Consider the following 20001-nt stretch of genomic DNA (forward strand, 5'->3'; position numbering starts at 1 on the left):
TGATTATTTAAGCAAGCTTACAACTTTATTTCACCACTGATGTACATCATTTCCTTGTACATTATTTTCTAATCAATGTACACCATTTTCTCATTTTGCTTGGAAAAGTATTGCTTTTAGCTGATGAATCTGTGTCTACAGTAAATGGCATGGAGAAGTTTAATCCTTCAATAACCAGTGTCTGAAGTGATGTCTCCACAAGCCATTTAATTCAACTAAAAATGCCTGGTGTGTGTAACATGCTGTGTGAGGAGCTAAGGATGTAAAGATGAATAAGAAAGAGTGCCTGGCCTCAGGGAGTTTGGGAAATAAGAGAGGGACAGAAAGCTCTATAACGTAAATTATTTTATTACATGTTTTATTAGAAACTTAACATTGAACACCAAAAGAACTAAACTTGCCTAGGAGCTATGCACTATTTAGTGCAAATAATGAATCCTATGAAATGATGATAGGTATTCAAATTTAAACTATTCATAGTTATAGTAATATAAATTATGATAATTGGGTCCAGCCTAATTGTTTTTGCTTTTTTTCTCTTTGCATCATTTTATATAGCTATTTCCAGATTTCTCTTCATTCCTAAGACTTGTAGGTCTTAATTGCATTATTACATTTCATCAATGTACTAAATTTATTTAACTATTCCTTACAGCTGCAAATTCTTAAAGGGGTTAATGCTCTCATTGACCAGACATTGGAAAATTAGATTTCACCTATAACCCCATAGATCCAGAGATCTTGGTCAGATCTTAAACATAACTGTTTACTTAACAATGAAGAAAAATAACATCATAGACATTCCTGTATTAAAATAAATAAAATAATATACATTACAATCCACATATGTACCTGGGTCACACTCTCCAACGCACTCAATATCTGTGGTGGAATAGACACATACTTGCAGAACCTGGCAAGGAAGCCGATGAAGGACAAAATCCCATGTGCTTGAGATTACTCACATATGGAATGTAGGCTTTGATGTCATTGATCCATTTAAGAATATCTGCACTAAACAAAACTGCTTCTGTTAACTGCTTGTCTTTTGGTCCTGGACAGATCTTCTCATGCTTTTTTCTGCTATACTCTAATGTGACACTTATAATTTCTTTCTACTTACAATCACCCTTCAAAGGGCAGTTAGAAACCATCACCCTTTAATGTGAAGAAACAACAGTTTATTTTAAGCCAGAGAAGTGCACGGCTCATCAGCCTAGCTGTCTGGTCTATAAGGACCAGCCCAGCCAGCTAGTCCTCACCCAGAGGCAGTGCTGACCAGTCAAAACAGGGTTCACAGCAAACAACTCAGGTTTACTCTGGACAAGGAAAACCATCACTAGGCAGCTCTTTCTATAGAGCAGCTGAAGTACCTCTTTTTCCTCTTTCTTCATTTCCTTCTCAGACCAGAGGGGACAGGAGGGACAACGTGTACTTCTGAGGATCTTCACCAGTTAGAAATTACATAGCTGAAAACTGAGAGTTGTCCATTTTTGCTGCTGATCTCTTTGAACTGCTCCAACAAACTGGTTTTCCAGCCCTCAGCTGTTTCTTCCTTTCTTCACTTCTTGGGTTCCTTTCTTCTATTTTCTGCCTCAGCCTCCTACTTCTCATCCCTCCTGTACCCCTGTATCTTCTAGTGGATTAAATCAAAGTCTCCTGGTTCTTGGTAACTCAGCTTTCACCACTTGCCAAATGTCAGCTTTGAAATCAATAGTCCTTTTAAAATCACATACTTACTAGCTGTGTGACCCTGGGCAAGTCACTTAAACCCAATTGCCTAAAAAAGAAATCACATCTAAGTCTCTCCATATACTTACATGAGTGATTTTTGAAGTTTTGTCTTCTTAAGAGACAGCTAAGTAGAGTTAGTGGATAGAACACCGGAACTAAAATTTGTGAAAAACCTGAGTTCAAATCCTGCCTCAAATGTTCATCAGCTGTGTAAACCTGGACAAATTACTTAACTGCTGCCTCAATTTCTTCTTCTGTAAAATAGTGATAATAGTAACACTTACCTCCAAGAATTGTCAGGCTAAAATGAGATTATATATATATATATATATATATATATATATATATATATATATATATATATATATATATATATATATTATATATATATATATATATATATATATAAAATACTTTGTAAACCTTAAAATGCCATATAACTATTAGCTGTTATTATTATAATAAAACAGTTCTATGCAAATAAGCTGAGGGACCATAATATTCTGCAAAACATTGTCTCGAGGGAGTAGTTGACTTCAGATGTCTATCATTATTCTGTAGGTAGTATGTGAGTGTGAATGATCCTAGAGTGGGAATTGCATAAGTAAGACAAGTTCCTTCTTAGTCTGCTACTTTGTCAGAATATCATTTTTCACTCTTTTTATTGTCCCCTTCCACTCCGTCTTTGACACAACTGTCACACTCACAAACACAGGTCTGACATATAGATATGTCTACTCAAAAATCTTTGATGCTTGTTACATGAAGGATAAACTCTGAAACCCTCAGCCTAATCTTTAAAGCCCTCCACAATCTGTCTCCTCCCCACCTGACCAGTAAATTTTTCTCCCCTCATACATTTGCTTCTCTGTTCTAGTCAAACTGGCTTGCTAGCTTGTCCCTGCATCTGCTCCTTGCATAAGTGGCCCCCTGTGTTTAGAATGTACCTCTTCCTCTTAGGGACCCCACAGAGTGTCCCCTCCTGCATAGGAAAAAGCCTCTCTCTCAGCTTAGGTGTCCTTACCTCACCTCACATAAGTTCCTTCAGCTAATAAGTACCCATCCAGATGATGGGCGTAGGCTCCTTAGGAGTCTGGGACCTGTGCCACATGGACTGGCTTGTGGACCTGGCTAGGGCATACTTGTAGAAACTGCTCCATCACCCCCTTCTCCAAGATTGCCTTGGCCCTAGACATCTCCTTGCAGCCATTTTTTTCACTGATTGCTCTGGGGCCCTGACCATTTCACGTTCTGTTTCACTGGAGGATGCTGTGTTCTCCTAAGACCAACTTTTCCATAGGAAGCTTCTTCCCTTCACCTGAAAGTTATCAAGGACAGTCTTTTCCATCTTCTGGTAGAGTATGGGGAGCTCTACACTACCTTAGGAACAGAGCTTTATGCCAATGTGGAGGCTCATTGCCAGGTAATTTATAAATTCCTAAGGAAGGAGAAGGACTTGGCCCTGAGATCCTTCTTTCCTTTACATTCCTGTAGCACTTCATCTGGATCACTTATATTAAAATACCTTGGTTTTTTATTCATATTTGCTAATGTCTCATCACCTTTCCTATATTTTAGGGAGAAGACTGCTTCATCCTCCCTTTGTATCCTGTTTTGCACCTAATAGAGTACCCACCACTTAATGGGTGCTTTTACTTGTAAAATAAATTAATAATAATTTTTTAAAACCCTCCTTTTATTTGAGATAGCATGCATTAGGATAAACAAATTTAGAGCTAGAAGGAACATTAAAAATTGCTTAGTCCAGCACCCTCGTTGATGAGAAAACTGAGGCCCCAAAAGACCAAGTGACTTGGCAAGGATCACATGCATAGCAAGTAGCAGAACCAACATTTGAAATCCCATGATTTTGTACTATACTCTGTATTGTCACCTTTCTTTTTTTTTTTAACAAATTCAGAAATCAAAGCCCTGGGAGTTTAAATGAAATACTTAAGATTACCATGATTACACCTATAAAATTATAGATGAAATTCTATTTTATTTAGCTTCCAGCTATCATTTTATCTTTCAGTTGTAGAAAAATCTGAATAAAACATCATTCATCCTTACAGATCCTCTTTGAATTTTAATTGCTACCAAACTTGTAAAAATTATTGGGTCCTTATAGGGAGAGGAGTGGTATCCACTTATGTCCCTTATTCTTATTCATTCTCTTCTGTCCTAAGAACTCAAGTGGTACACTGCTCTGGGAATCAGAAGACTTGGGTTCCAAATGGCCATGTGACTGCAGACAAATCACTTAACCTCAGTGTGCCTAAGCTGCTTCTTCTATAAAATGAGAATAACGAGGCTTGGATTGATCAGTTTACAAGGTTGTTGTGAGGCAAGGGTTTTGTAAATGATAAAGTACTATTTAGATATGATATATTATTAGTTCAATTATTAATTAGTTCAATTAAATTATTAATTAGCATTAATTATTAGTTTAATTATTAGTCTTTTATAGACTATCTAGGCACACAGTTGAACTCTAGGTCATGGCTCTTGTTAGGCCAGAACACACACACACTCTCTCTCTCTCTCTCTCTCTCTCTCTCTCTCTCTCTCTCTCTCAGCCCTTTGCAGACCTAGTCAAAACAATTTTACAACAGAGCCTTCCTGAAATAAACCACTTGGCTTATGGTACCTACTGATGCTAATGAGAATTCTGGCATCCAGGATGTAGTACATCCTGTCTGACTGTTAAGCACATTACATACAAGGACATTTAATATGTTGGAAACAACATGATTAGGTCAGGTGTCAGATGAATGGAAGACTGTAGTCTGATTTTGAAGGATCCCAGATATTGATGGCAATTTTTTTTTTCGTTTGTAGTGAGAATGTCCAAAAAATTAAAAGAATCTCATAGAGGCATCACAGGGGCATAGGGGGCACTAATGAGCAGCATGGAGAGCAAGCATACCTAGGTTTAATCCAGGCATTCACATTTGGGCAGGAGGCGATTAGTGATAGTAATACGAAGACTAGAGAAGAAGGCACTGTGGTTTTGTGGAAGGAGCATTAGGTCTCAAGTCAGAAAATATGGGTCCAAATCCCAGATTTATTACTTTATTACCCAAATGACTTTGATTGTACCACTTGAAAATTAGGCCTTAGCTTCCATATCCTTTGAAATGAAGGGATCAGACTAACTCTCTAATGTTTCCAGTGCTAAATTCTAAGATCCTGTATGGTCAGGTATTGTACACACTGGTCACTTTAGAGAAAAGTGAAAATAGTAATTATACTTAAACATGTACTAAGATACGTCAAAATAGGAAGGAAAGATGGCATAACGGAATGATCCTAGACTTAAAGTTGGGAGACTTTCCTGCAAATTCTGGCTGTATCACTTACTCACTGTGTGACCTTGAGCAAATTACTTTACCCCTCTGGGCTCCATTTTCCTCATCTCTAAAATGAAGGGGTTGAACTGGATGATGGGCTCAGATCATTTCCAGTTCTGAAATTCTGTGTTTCTGGGCATGAAAGAATGAATATTCATGACTGAATAAATGAATGAAAAACAATTTATTAAGAGCCTGCTATGTGCACAGGACTGTGCTAAATGCTGAGAATACAAGTAGAAAAGCAGCAACAGTCTCTGCCCTCAAGGAGCTCACCTGAATTGGGGAGACAGCCTACATAGATTTCAACTGCAAGTCAGATGGAAACACCCCATGGTCCTTACCTTAGGAACTGGTGATGAAGCAAATTGTAATCTCTTCTTTACTGCCATTCCCACTAATAGAAACTTCCATTTCTAATGTTGAACCAAGCACCAAGAATCTCGATGGCAAAAATTTTCTTTAGTGTCTCCAGCTGCTGAGGGGGTGAGGCGTCAGCAGTTGCCAGGGACATCTCCACAAGTATTGATGGCTATAGGGGTTAGGAGAGGGGTGGAGAGGACTACCATTCCCATGGCTCTTGAGTTTACCTGTCTGTCAATGGCAGTTGTTCAGTGGTTGGTGCTGGTGGTGGCAAGGAAAGGGACCCATGTTGGCACCAGGGGCTAGACTATAAAGCAGAGTTGGTGATCTGAGGGATGTTACTATTCCCCCACCAGAGGCAGCTGGTGGCAAAGTGCTTGTCCTATTGTTAGGAAGACCTGAGTTCAAATGTGACCTCAGACACTGGTGACCCTGAACTAGTTACGTAACTTTTGCCTCAGTTTCCTCATCTACAAAATAGGGGAAATAATAGCACCTACCTTGTAGATTTGTTGTGAGAATCAAATGATATAACATTTGTTTTTTAAAAAATAACTTTAATAGAGTGCCTGGCACATAGTAGGTGGTTCTATATACATGCTTACTCCTTTTCTTTCCCTCTCCTCCCCTCCTTTCCCTTTCCCTGCTATTCCCAGTGGTCTTGGGCTCAGGGTCACGTCTCCACTAGAGAAGGAAGGCAGTCTTCAAGGTGGTGGCCGTAGCTTAACTCTTCTGGCACATACCACCTCTTTCTTCTCCCTCAGGATGCCTTGCCACTTCAGTTAGACTAGCTCGCCTGACCTTTGGGTGTAAGTTGGTCTCATATTCTGGGGACAGATGCTCCCTTCTTCACTGTAGTTGTTTCCATGGATAGTGGTTTTGGGTACTGGGCTAGAAACAAGACTGGTAGGGGAGGAAGGAGGGGATATTCCCATTCCCAAGACTCTTGGTGGAAATTGGTCATTAACGTCATCAGCCTGAGAAACCATTTTCTCTGCCCCAAATGAACTGCTGTGTTAATAATCAACAGTAGTTGTTAAGTTTTAAGTTCATGGTTATGAGGTTTATATGAGGTTTATAAAGTTCCAAATGTCATGATCTTTAACTCAGCAAATATTTATTAAGTCCTGACTCTATTCCAGTCATTATGCTAAGCACTGGTGATCCAAAGAAGGTCAGAAATCACAGTTCTGCCCTCAAAGAGCTTCCCTTCTAATGGGGAGATAACAAAATATATAAAGAGGAAATTCTTAGATGTCAAAATGAGAAAATGTCATGGCTAAAAAGAGAGGTCCAATAAAGTCCCAAGCCCACCCACCTCCTAGGCTAGGTCATCAGCAGAGCTGCTAGGAGCAACAGCGTTGGGGCAAAGCAGGAAACAGAGGAAGCTGCCCTGCCCATTATGTAATTGCAGAGGAGACTCAACCTGTCCACTGAATACATAGTGAAAGAAAAAGCCCCTTGGGAGCTGCTTTCTACAGTGGTGAAACTAGAATCATTTTTTTTCTCACCGATATTTTAAAGATACTGTAAAAATTTGATCCATCCAGGACTCTGTACTGGTGTTAATTCAGATTGCTTGCCCTTTCCCATTGGTATTCTGAGTGTTACTTTCTAGCTATTAGGGACAGCTATGTTGTGCAATGGCTAGAGCACTGGGTTTGGAGTCAGGAAGACTTGAATTCAAATCTGGCCTCTGACACTTACTAACTGTGTGACTCTGGGCAAGTCACTTAACCTCAGTCTGTCTCAGTTTCCTCACTTGTATTTGGGGATAATGATAGCACCTACTTTCCTGGATGATTATGAGGAATAAATGAAATAATATTTGTAGTGTTTAATACAGTGCCTGGCATATAATAGTGCTCTATAAATGTTACATTAGACTTGAGAATCATTCAGAGCCTTGGCTCTGGAGGGACCTTTTGCCACAACTCTCTTCGATGTGTCTTCCTGCATGGTTTTTCACTGGGGTATGGGCCAGCTTGTCTATTCCCACAGGCCAGATTAACCCCAGGTCTTTTCGAGGATAAAAGAGTTACTGAAAATGCTCTAGTTGAACGTTTTCTGAATGTCTATTTGTTAACTTGAAAGAAATACCAGGGACTGTCTTGAGCTGATTGATCTCCTGAGGCAGAGACAGTGATAAAATGTGTGCTTTAGCCTCCATTAAGAGATGTTGGTGAAGTGTTTCCTGAGCTTTCCTCAGAGAGAAGAGTAATGAGCATAAACACAAGTACTTAATTCAGGTAATTCAGCTGAGAGCTAAGAAAAAATCAGGGCAAGAAAGTTGAAGGTATGATAACCATGCACTAAAGTCAGACTACTAAGAATCTTGTTTATTCTAACTTTATACACAATTCTAACAAGCTTGATTAGTCTCACAGAAGATTTGAAGTAGATGATTAGAATGGAGGAGAAGAGTTAGTATCACCAGACCCACTGACAAATGCAGAGATGTTACTATTGGCACTCCAACAAGGGAGGATACATGCGTGCGCGTGCACACACACGCACACACACATGCAAGAATATAAAGGCAAATAGTCCTGAATAGTGTGGTATAGTGGAATTTTTTTTTGTCAGAAGGCCAGGGTTCAAAACCTGGCTTTGCAACTTCTGTGACCTTTTTCAAATAATTTGCCCTTTTCAGGCTTCAGTTTCTTCGTCTGTAAGATGAGTGTTTACTAAATGGCCTTCTAAGAACTCTTTACTTCTAAATCTGTGAACCTAAGACCTCAGTAATTCCTGAGGTTGTCCCTGTTTAAGCCTAGGATAATACCTGATATTCATAGTGATCAAGTAATGGTTAAATTATGGCCAGTATAGCCTGTGTAAAAAGTAAGGAAAGTATATAATACCATTTTTAAAAACTGTCTGTAATAATAATTTTTTAATGTTAGCTAGCTAGAGACCTTAACTAGACAGAATTTTAATTCCCTAAGAGTTCTAGATGGGTGAAGTTTAATTATAGTTTTAAGGAATTTTAGTTGCAAACGAAAATATACATAAATATATATGTGCATGTGTGCATATAGACATATACATACATATGTACACATACAAGCTTTTGCATAAGAAAATAAATGTAACTGGCTAGGGAAGGAATATTTATAGCCTTTGCAAATGACTAGGGAAAATTTCACATTTGAAAACAGGAAGCAGAGTTAATGTGTTGTGACAATATTTATTCTTGTGTATCAGGTTGATCAGTTTTTATTAAAGCTTTATAATTAACTGGCATGAAATTTAGCACTGTATTACTATCATTAAGCCTATAAAATTGCTAATGAATGAAGCAGGGGCATTACAGAAAAGTAAGAGGAAAGAGTTGCCCTTTGTAAACAAATATTATGTGTATATAATTATGTCCTTTTTATAACCATTACTTCATTGGAAAATTGCTGGGCTGAAATATAACAAGTGTTTATTTTAAAAATCCACCACTTCATAAAAAAGGGATCGTGGCTCTTTTCATGTGAAATTGAATACATTTTTATATTTCAAAGTGTCTTCTTACTCTTAAAGGTTTTACCCAACAATTTCCAACAATTTTGTTGTAATTCCCATGTTTAAGATTTTTCTCTTTTTCATTCATTCTGCAAGCATTCCTCATTTACTTACTGTGTGCCAACCACTGTGCAAGGTACTGAGGTACCTCAAACGGAAACAAAAATGAAACAGTTCTTGCCTTGAAAGTAACTTCCAGTCCTCTGAGAGAGAAACATTTACAGTGATAAGTAAATATTCATATATGTGTATCTGTATATCTATAGAGACATACCTACATGTATTGATACCTATATATTTATATCTATATAAATAAATATACATATGTGCACATGCATATATTCATGTGTGTGTGTGTGTATATATATATATAAAACAAAATTTTCTGAGGTGGAAAGCACTAGCAACCTCGGGAAGTCACACTTGAATTGAACTTTGAAAAAAGTTAGGAGTTCTGTGAGGTAGAATTAAGGAACAAGTACCTTCCGGCATAAGACAGAGCCCATGTAAAGGCATAGACAAAGATGGCAGGTGGAATGTTAAGTTTGGGAAACAACAAATTTTGTCTAAAACATTGAGTGAAGGAGAATGATGTACAATTGTCCTCAAAGGTAGGCTCAAATCTGATTAGAAAGGGCTCTAAATGTCAGGTGGAAGAGCTTGTACTTTATATTAAAGGTAAGAGGGAGCCACTAGAATTTTATCCACTATCTGAAATGCTTTAGACATTCACTTTAAGAATATCTCTTTGGTAGTTGTTTAGAGGATGGATTTGAAAGGTTAGAGATTGAAAGTGGAAACTAATTAGGAAACTATATCAATATTCCAGGATAGAGATAAAGAGGATCTAAATGAGGGTGTTAGCCATGCAAGTGGAGAGAAGGGGTTAATGGGAATGCCGATGTAAAGATATAATTAAAAGCACTTGGCAATGGATTGGTTATGGAGTTTGAGGGAAAGGGATGAGTGGACAGTGACTTAGAGATTATGAACCCAAGTGACTTATGGTGGTACCCTCGATAGAAGTAGGGAAGCTCAAATGAGGGGTAGTTTTGGGAGAAAAAGTAATGAGTCATGTTTTGGGCATGTTGAATTTGAGATGCCTCCTTGTCATACAGATAGAAATGTCAGAGATTCAGTTTGAGACATAGCTCAGGAAAAAGACTACATAAAAATGTTTCTGTGAAGGCACATCCACTCTCCTTTGCAGAGGAGGGACTATGAGAACAGAACATAGCATTATGATGTCAGACTTCTTCCGTGTTTTGATTAGTTTCAGTAAATTACTTAGTTTTTTCTTTTTCTTTTTTTTCCACTCTTTGTCCTAATGGATAGTTCTGGGAGAGGAAGGAGGATATAGTGAGCCTAACACTATAAAAAAAAAATTAAGTCCTCAGTTGCTTGATGGAAGTAACTTTGAGTTCTCAAAGGTTAATTTAGCAGAAAGCAAGTTCTGGAAGGCTCTACCAAAGTGGAAAGAATAAGAGTATACAACATCAGCAACAAGCTGAATGTATTAAAGCTCTAGATCCCAATATACAGAGAGACTCACCATCAAGTTAGCTACTTGGAGGTGAATTCTTTGGCCAAAGTGCCCTGAAAGTGATAGAGAAAATAAAAAGTTGTCCTATGCAGGACCTTTCCACTTCCACAGTGGTGGCAGAACATTGGAAAAAGAAGGAAGGAATGCTAAAAATCACATAATTTTGTACTGTCTACAAATATAAAATTAACTGCTGATTCTCAATATGTGAGTTCTTTGTACAGTGAACACTGAATATTCACTGATACTCGTGGCTATCAGTATCCACTGAGAACATGACTAGAAAAACTGAACCATATCCCTATTGATATAAAGGAAAGCAAGAATCATAAAGTTGTAGCCAAATAGAAAGTTGGCTCGTAGGTTCTCCCCAAGAGAAGCTAAGAAAGAAGTTTATTAAATTAGATTCATTAGGTGCAGCCAACAGCAACAGGAAGCATCCTTTCATGGGACACTTGATCATTTCTCTTTGCAGTGGTTATTTTAAGTATTGAGGGCTATAGTTAAGATAATTGCAGCACATGTTCCAACACCTGTTGCAGAGGATAACTATGTAGGGAAAAACCTATTTCTGTAACTTGATGAGATCCTCCAAATTAAGTCAATATTTACCCTGATACCTAGTGACTTCAGTGTGAAGGTAGACACAGGGGAGGATGCTGGAAGATTATGTTGGAAAATGTGGCTCCAGATCAAAGATTGAAAGAGGCCACTGGCTTCTGGACTGCTCAGAAACCTCACATCTGAAGATCACAAATACTCTCTTCAAAGAGAGAGTTCAAGGTGCCAGAAGTGGAGAGAACATTAAACAATATTATAAAAACTGAAATTGATTGTATCTTGACAGGAATTAGCTAGTTATGTATGACGTGGGAATCATTTTCTTGTTGCTATGTAGTCAGACATAAAGAAAATAAACACTAAATTAAAAGAAAAGATAAAGATGAGAAGACATTGTATGGCTTCAACTCAACTTATTTCAGCAATTTGTTTACTCTGAAAGGTGGGAAATGTACCAAAGTAAATATTTTAACTCTCACTATTTTTAGAAGAGCTTAACTGATAGAAAATAACCTCCACAATGAAGAGGTCGAAAGACCCTAGGAACCACCTTAGCCAGTAAATACTTCTGAATCTCTTTGATAAGCAAAGAAACATGAAAACCAAAACATCACTTTAGAGTATATATTGATTTGTAAAATATTATAGAGATGAACGACTTAAAAATATGAAATGCATCACTTCACCAAATAGAAAAAGCAGATAAGCACCTAAGAACTACCTAAGCCAGATTATGCTGAAAGCATTCACAGATGAAAATCAAAGGAAAACAACAAATAGATATGAAATGTAACAGATTAATTGGCATTTTTAAGGCAATATGTTAGTCTTAGCAATAAATGTGAAGGCTTTAGATTTTATCTCTGCCTCCTTGGTTTCAGATGTGCTATATGTGGAACTTAAAATGCTAAATGTGAAGTTGAAAATGGAAAATGAACTGCATGAAACACACACAAAATAAATTAATGCTGATGGAAACACAATTTAAAAGGCATTTAAGATCAATTTTTCAATATATTTCAAAAAGATGAGTGTTGCAAAAGAGTAGAAAAGATTATGGATGGTGCCATTACCAACTTTTAGCAGAGGGAGGGTGGTGCGGTGATCAGCTGTTCAAATACTCCTATTTGCCTCTCACCTTGGTATTAACTCATTGTCCAGATGTGCTTCCTGATATAAACTCTCCTTCTCCGCACTAGGAAGTAGTATCAAAGGATTTAAAAATTCTCTTTATCCTTTTATTAGTGACAATCCCCCAGTCAGAGACAGTGATTCTAGCAAAACACTCCAGTGTATTTCTGTGTCTTTTCTCTGAGGATGTATCCACTTCTGTTGCTTCCTCCCACCTGTGTTTTTAATAAGTACACCAACAGTAGCAAAGACCTGTGGTTACTACGGTTTATAGACAAAATAAATGTCTGAAACAAAGAAAGCCTTTCCCTGTGTTCACTGGGAAAGGTTTTAGTCTTCCATGAGAGAGCTGAAGGGGAGAATGGAGACAGAGGATTACCATCTTTGGGTTTATAATCTGTTAAGCAACAGAGCATTTTTCTCAATACTTTGTGTGCTCAGGTGATCCAAGCAACATTGTTCCCAAGCTCTAAATCAGTAAGCTTGTGAAGTGTCCTATGTTGTAGATGTAATAACTTTTCCCTTACTAACCAGACTCAGATTTGAGTCATTTTATATGTTCTTTTGACATGTCTTGTGCTACATTGACTTTTTAAGTTCCGCCACCTAAATAGATACAGTTGCTTAGAGGGGATAAATTGAACACCCCTCATAGAGAGCCAGAATAGTAATAGCTACCATTTATATAGTGCTATGAGGTTTCCAAAGTGTGTTGCAAATATTATCTCATTCTATTCTCACAACCACCTTGGGAGGTCGGTGCTATTTTTATCCCCATTTCATAGAAGGAGAAAACAAGGCAAACAAAGATTAAGTGATTTGACCACAGTCCTGCAGCTAGTAAACATCACAGGTGGAATTTGAACTCAAGACTTTCTGACTCCAGAATCAGTACTCCATCCATTGTGTCACCTCGCTGCTTCAATGACCTGGATTTTAATGGCAATAGGAACATCTGAATGAGGACAAATATAAGTTATAGAGAGTCATGGAGAAGTCTCCAAGAATGGACTTAGGGCCTTTTGGATTCAAAGTTTCATTTGGCCTCAAATTATATTTCTAACTCTGATGAAAAGTGTCTTAAGAATAAGGTGGTTCTTTGCAGATGATATGATGGTATACTTGGAGAATTCTAGAGAACTGAGTAAAAAAGTTACTTGAAATAACAAATTTAGCAAAGTTGCAGGATATAAAATAAACCCACATAAATCGACAGTATTTCTGTATAATACTAACAAAGCCCAACAGCAGGAGAAAGAGAAATTCCATTTAAAGTTACTGTAGACATTACAAAGTATTTGGGAGTCTACCTGCCAGGAACTATGTGAACATGATCACAAAATACTTTTCACACAAATGAAGTCAGATCTAAATAATTGAAAAATATCAGTTGCTCATGGGTAGGCTGGGCTAATATAATAAATGCACAGTTTGACTGCCCTTTGGGCATAGTTCTAAATTGCTCTCCAGAATAGTTGGATAAGTTCACAACTCTACCAACAATGAATTAGTGTTCCAGTTTTCCCACATCTTCTCCCACATTTATCATTTTCCTGTTTCATGATGTTAGTATTTGCTTTGATTCAGCAATACTACTTCTAGGGCTGTATCCCAAAGAGATCATAAAAACTGGAAAAGGACCCACATGGACAAAAGTATTTATAGCAGCCCTTTATGTGGTGGCAAAGAATTGGAAATTGAGGGGATGTCCATCAGTTGAGGAATGGCTGAACAAGTTGTGGTATGTGAATGTAATGGAATACTATTGTGCTATAAGAAATGATGAGCAAGTAGACTTCAGAAATATCTGGAAAGACTTACATGAACTGATGCAGAGTGAAATGAGCAGAACCAGGAGAACATTGTACACAGTAACAGCCACATTGTGTGATGACTGACTTTGATAGACTTATCTCTTCTCAGCAATGCAAGGATATAAGACAACTCCAAAACACTAAATGATGGAAAATGCTGTCCACGTGCAGAAAAAGAACTTAGGAGTCAGAATGTAAATGGAAGCATACTATTTACTCTCCTTATCTTTTGTTGTTTTGTTTTGTTTCTTCTTTCTCGTGATTCCTCCCATTAGTTCTAATTCTTCTTGACATCATGATTAATGTGAAAATATATTTAATATGAATGTATAAATAGAGCCTATATGAGATTGCACACCATCTTGGGGAGGAGGGAGGAAAAAAGGGAAAGAAAATTTAAAACTCAAAATCTTATGGAAGTGAATGTTGAAAACTAAAAATAAATAAATTATAAAAAAAATTTCAGAAACTAAAAAAAAAAGAATAAGGTGGTAATTGTGTAACGTAGGGGACCCAATAAACCATGTAGATAAATTGTTTCAGATAGCTACTCTGGAACTTTGACCTTTGAGAATTCTGGAAACTGTGCCAGTCAGTGAATGAGTCCCCTAAATACCAGTTAGGAGAAAATACAAGTAAGGCTTATAACAGAAAATTAATTAGTGGGGAATTCGGAAAGAAAGTCCTTTATTTCATCTAGGAGAGCAGCATTTTTTTTAAACTACAAAGCTAAAACAAAATCATGAGGAGATTTTGTAATTTAAATACATACATACATAGATATATGTGTGTTTATATATGTACACATATACATACATACAAAATACATATGTCATGTGCATATATACATATATGTGTGTATATAATTCAGTCATTTTTCAGTCATGTTCCACTCTTCATGACCCCATTTTGGGTTTTCTTGGCAAAGATACTGGAGTGGTTTGCCATTTCCTTCTCCAGCTTATTTTACAGATGAGAAAAGCAAGGCAAAGGGGGTTAAGTGACTTGCCCAGGGTCACATAGCTATTAAGTGACTGAGGCCAGATTTGAACTCAGGAAGAGAAGTCTTACTGACTCCAGGCCTGGCATTCTATCTACTGCACTACCTAGCTGACATATACATAAATATGCATACACACATACACATATATACACACTTATATACATACATACAAATTGAACATACAACCTTTGTATCTGGAAATATACAACTCCAAACTAATATATATGCATGTGTATAATTATATATGTGTGTGTATATATATATATATATGTATATAATGAACACATGTGTATATATAGACATACTTATGTATGCATATATACATAAAGGCTAGTTAGTTATATGCATATATATGTGTGTGTGTGTGTGTGTGTGTGTGTGTATATATATATATATATATATATATATATATATATATGCTTGTATGGAGTTGCATATTTCCAGATACAAAGGTTGCATTGTTCAGTTTGTCCTAAGTATAGCGAACCCCACTAATTGGGACTACCTGGAAGCAAACTCTTTCCTGGATTGCAAGAGAATTTAATTATAGAAGTACAACACAGGCAATTTGCTTACCAGGGTGTCTCGACAGCTGCTGCTGCTGCTGGCTCTCTCCTCTGCAGCCAGAAGATTTAAGCTTTAGGCGATGCTCAGAGGGGCCAATGCTTCTTATAGATGGAGGAAAGAGTCATGATAGTGAAGCAGGAGGTTCAGACCTACCCATGGGTTGGGTGCATCACTGATATTCCAAGTATTCAAATACACAGCACAGGAATTAATAGTTCTACTGCACCTGCTCCGGGGTTTCAGCAGTAAAATCTTAGAAGGGAATAGTCTCTAGCTCCCAGAAGGTAAGCAAGATAGTGAGGGCAAAGGCCTGGAGTTGGGACAGGCAGCATCGTTTGTGAAGAACAGCCAGTAGACCTGGACCCCAGAGGGCCAGGAGAAGAGTAATGTGTAAGAATGAAAAATTTTCCACTTTCTTCATGGTGCCCTCACCTTAAGGCTGCACCCACTCGGTGCAGAGGAAAGCCCCAGTGGAGCTAACCCCTGTGGAATAGCTGTGGGGCACCCACCTGAGGTATCACCATTTCAACTAGATGGATGCATGTTACTGGTGGCTTCTTTGTTGTAGCAGCCTGACTTTACCCAAGACAGAAGACTTCTAGGGTCCCTTTGCGTGGCCTAGCATTCTTCATCTTAGGTAGAATGATGGCTAGAACACTGGCTCTGGAGTCAGAAGGATATGAGTTCAAATCCAACCTCAGACACTTACTAGCTGTATGACCACGGGCAAGTCACTTAACCCTGTTAGCCTCAGTTTCCTCATCTATAAAATGAACTGGAGAACAACAGTTTCTTTGCCGAGAAAACCCCAAATGGGGTTTTACAAAGAGTAGGACACAACTGAAAAATGACTGAACAACGATCTTCACATTCACGCAGTTGAGTGGAGGAATGTAGAGAATATGAAATTCTGATGTGCCAGTTGTTCATTATAGAAATTAATTTCACTTGATAGAACAAATCATGGCCTTAAATGCCCTCTTGCAACTAGGTATCTCCTCTTGATATATAAAGATTATACAAGATTCCATGATGGATAGTCATGATGATAACTCTTTCCAACAATCCTGTAGGTACAAAAGTCAAGTGAAACGTCAACATGAGATACGCTCACTGTAGATGTTTACCACATTCATAGAAGATGCTCTGACCAAAATCATTGGATCACAGAGGGGTTTCCTCTTGCTTCTGTTTGCAACTGATATATGACAACTGAGTTGATCTCTGTCACACTACAGGATGTTCTAAGTGAGATCACTCAAGAGAGATAGGCTTAAGAGTTAATTTTCTGTTATAAGCCTTATTTATATTTTCTCCCAACTGGAAGACTAGCCTGCTTCCACATGAAGATGGACCCCAGGGTTGAATCTGAATTGGACCACTATTTTAATCAAATTTGTAAATTATAAAGCTGTGTATAAATCTGACATAATCAATGTGAGCTAATTTAATAAATTGAGAGAGAGAGAGAGAGAGAGAGAGAGAGAGAGAGAGAGAGAGAGCCCATATCTACACACTAGAAACAAAGGAGATGAAGAAATCCTTATGTGAGTTGCTTAACTTCCTTGGGCCTCAACTTCCTTACCTGTAAAGTGAAGGCATTAGACCAGATGACCTCTTTGGTTCCTTCCAGCTCCCTAACTATGATCCTATGAACATATTTCCACATTATGACATGCAGCCATACAGTCTCTATCAATTAGATTTGTTTACAGGCAATAGAGATGGATGGACAGTGAGATGGGCCCAGGATTAAATAGAGATGGAGATTAGGATGGATCCCAAACTCTATTTGGACTTCTCTAATGAAATGTCTCTCAGCTTTAAGACTCTCTTCATTGCCTTATTCTTTTATTCACTATGTAAATATTTTTGTGCCTTTAATTAATTTACTCTGGTTTATTTTAACAACTTAAGCATAGTAGGCATGATACAATGGGTTTTTTTTAATTTATATGTTATTGTGTTGTAACTCCTATTTAGCCCATTTTCTATCTTTGAATGATAAACTCTACTCACTTCTATTTCTTTTAAATATCCCCAAAGAACCTAGTATATGCCAACCATACATACACCTTATAGACAGCTTTACGTGTTACTGTTTACCTGAGACAATATAGATTTTACTGCTCAATAAGTTGAGTGCAGAAGTTTACAATTTCCACAGCTTTTCTTTGCCAGCCAAAATATGGTCATTAGATCTGGGAAATACTGTTTTAGTTTCTCTTTACTCTAGTCTATAATTTACTTCTTATGTTTTAGGCCAGGATTTAAATTCCAGTCGTTCAGCTTTTTTTTACCTCAGATGAAAAGTATGTTTATAAAAGTTCATTTTTAAGTCAGGAGAAGCTAACGGAGTGAAACTCTAAATAATAATTAAAATTATAATAATATGTAATTTATAATTAAATTTTAATGGAGCATAATTTAAATTTATAAATGTAGTATGTTCCACACTTTCCCACTTCATAGTATTTGTACTAATGAACTGTTTTCCCAGCCTCTTTGTGCATAAGTCTGACCCGGCTCAAATACCACTTTTTCCATTAGATCTTTATTCATGCTTCCACTTGGAAATTTGCTTTCCTTCCTTAGACCCAACATTGTACTTGTACTAGTCTTATATACTAGATATGCTCATTTTGTATTATAGTCATTTGTATGTATTTTCTATCACTTCATTCAAGATCAGAAGTTCTTAATTATTTTTGTGTTGTGAACCTCTTTGGAAATCTGGCGAATTCTATAAGCCCTTTCTCAGAAAAAAAAAAAAATGCATAAATAAATAAATAAATAAATAAATTTAAATGCATAAAATAAAATAAGTAGGATTAGAAAGTAAATCAATCAATTAAAATATAGCTATCAAAATAAAAAAGTAAGTTCATGGATTCTACATTAAGAAGCCCTGATCTAGTTGGTGAGCTCTGTGATTGCAAATCCAATGTATTATTTTTACTATACCGCAGAGCCTAACAGATAGTAGGCACTTAATAAATATTGTCTTTCATTGAAATTTTTTTCACTACCAAGTAGATACAGAAATTCAGCTTCATATTAAGTTGTTTAATTGATAAGACTTTATCCTAAAGGGTGTTTAGCTTTCAGTCTCTTGTGTAATTTCATTTTTTTTTTCATAGTAGGTTACTTTATCTCATTTGTGGTTTGGGTATTTTTTTTTTAACTAGGCAAACGAGAAGCCATAGCTCGGTGTCTACACATCCAGACCCAGCAAGCTGTCAATGACACACTGTGTGACAAGGCCCATCGTCCCCCCGCAATGACTCAGGGCTGCAACACTGATCCCTGTCCTCCAAGGTATGTGTAGGACCTGGGACTCCTGGGACTCATATGCCTGGGCCTTTCATCTTTTGCTGTCATCACCACTCAGAAACTTCTGCAAGCAGAAGTAATGGAGCTAGGGTTTGGGTGCCTGCATACAAAAGCCAGGATACAGTCATGCTGAGAAAGCCAAGCCAGGCTGACTGTTTTAGGCTCTTGTGCTTCCTGATTGCTTTATTGACACCTAGAACTGATTGAAAGGTGTGGTGAGCACACAAGGTCAGCTTTTTGTACTACATGCACAGAGCTACACAGGACATGAAGTACTTGTTATACCTGGTTTCTGTTTATCCCTATAGTAGATAGAAATAAACAGGGCAGATCTGAGATAAATTATAAAGCCAGTGAAATTTATTTCCCATCTCCCTTTCTGCTCCTCCCCTCTACCCTTTTAGGGTACATCTTTCCTTCAGCCCTCTTAGGTTCCCTGTATTTTCCTTTTCTCTAACCCCATATCCCTATTAAAACAGGAACAACTCTGATGCTGTAGTTTTTAATCTGAAACTCTTTTGTACACTTATTGACTCTCCCACTGTAAACCCACTAAATGGCTATCTCTACTGCTGTAGAAAGTTTAAGTATCATTGGACAGATAGGGGAAGCATTTCTTTGGGCAATGGACCTTTCTTCTGACCCTAAAATTATAATCTCTGCCTAAGCCTAATCCTAAGGATAGCCTACCTCAGTGAATTTAGGGAGCATGGGTAGTGGTGAGAGTTGGGTAAGAAGGGAAGGTAGGAAGGGTTCCCTCACTCTATCCCATCATTAAATTATCATCCCCAGTCACATACTCTCTGTGTTCTCAGAGAAAGCAAGAATTCTCTTTCCTAAACTAAACTATGAAGAAACTCATAAAATGCCTTCATTTACATGTATTGTAAGGGGGTGAAGCCTTTTATCAGTATTCTTTCTGGTGGTATGCATGCTGAGGAGAAACAGGGACTCCCTAATAGATCCAGTGAGAGTCTAACCATCACCCCTACCTCCCCTGAGGATGAGGGTATACACCTGTCACTCCTTTCTCACTCAGCCCCATGGCATCCTCAATATCTGATACCCTAATACTGGATCCCTAGATGG

General features: G+C 37.6%; 1 protein-coding gene across 2 annotated transcripts in view; it reads left to right on the forward strand.

The window, feature by feature from the left end:
- The window catches only part of ADAMTSL3 (ADAMTS like 3), a 567152-nt gene that overhangs the window by 443974 nt on the left and 103177 nt on the right, over positions 1 to 20001 (forward strand). For both annotated transcript variants that reach the window (XM_020966068.2, XM_020966078.2), the window contains exon 17: positions 18768 to 18897. In XM_020966068.2, coding sequence (XP_020821727.1) covers positions 18768 to 18897 — 130 coding nt within the window. The remainder of the gene's footprint in view (positions 1 to 18767; positions 18898 to 20001) is intronic.

The sequence above is a fragment of the Phascolarctos cinereus genome, unplaced genomic scaffold, assembly GCF_003287225.1.
Source record: "Phascolarctos cinereus isolate Bilbo 61053 unplaced genomic scaffold, phaCin_HiC Scaffold_3;HRSCAF=262, whole genome shotgun sequence".
Lineage (NCBI taxonomy): Eukaryota > Metazoa > Chordata > Mammalia > Diprotodontia > Phascolarctidae > Phascolarctos > Phascolarctos cinereus.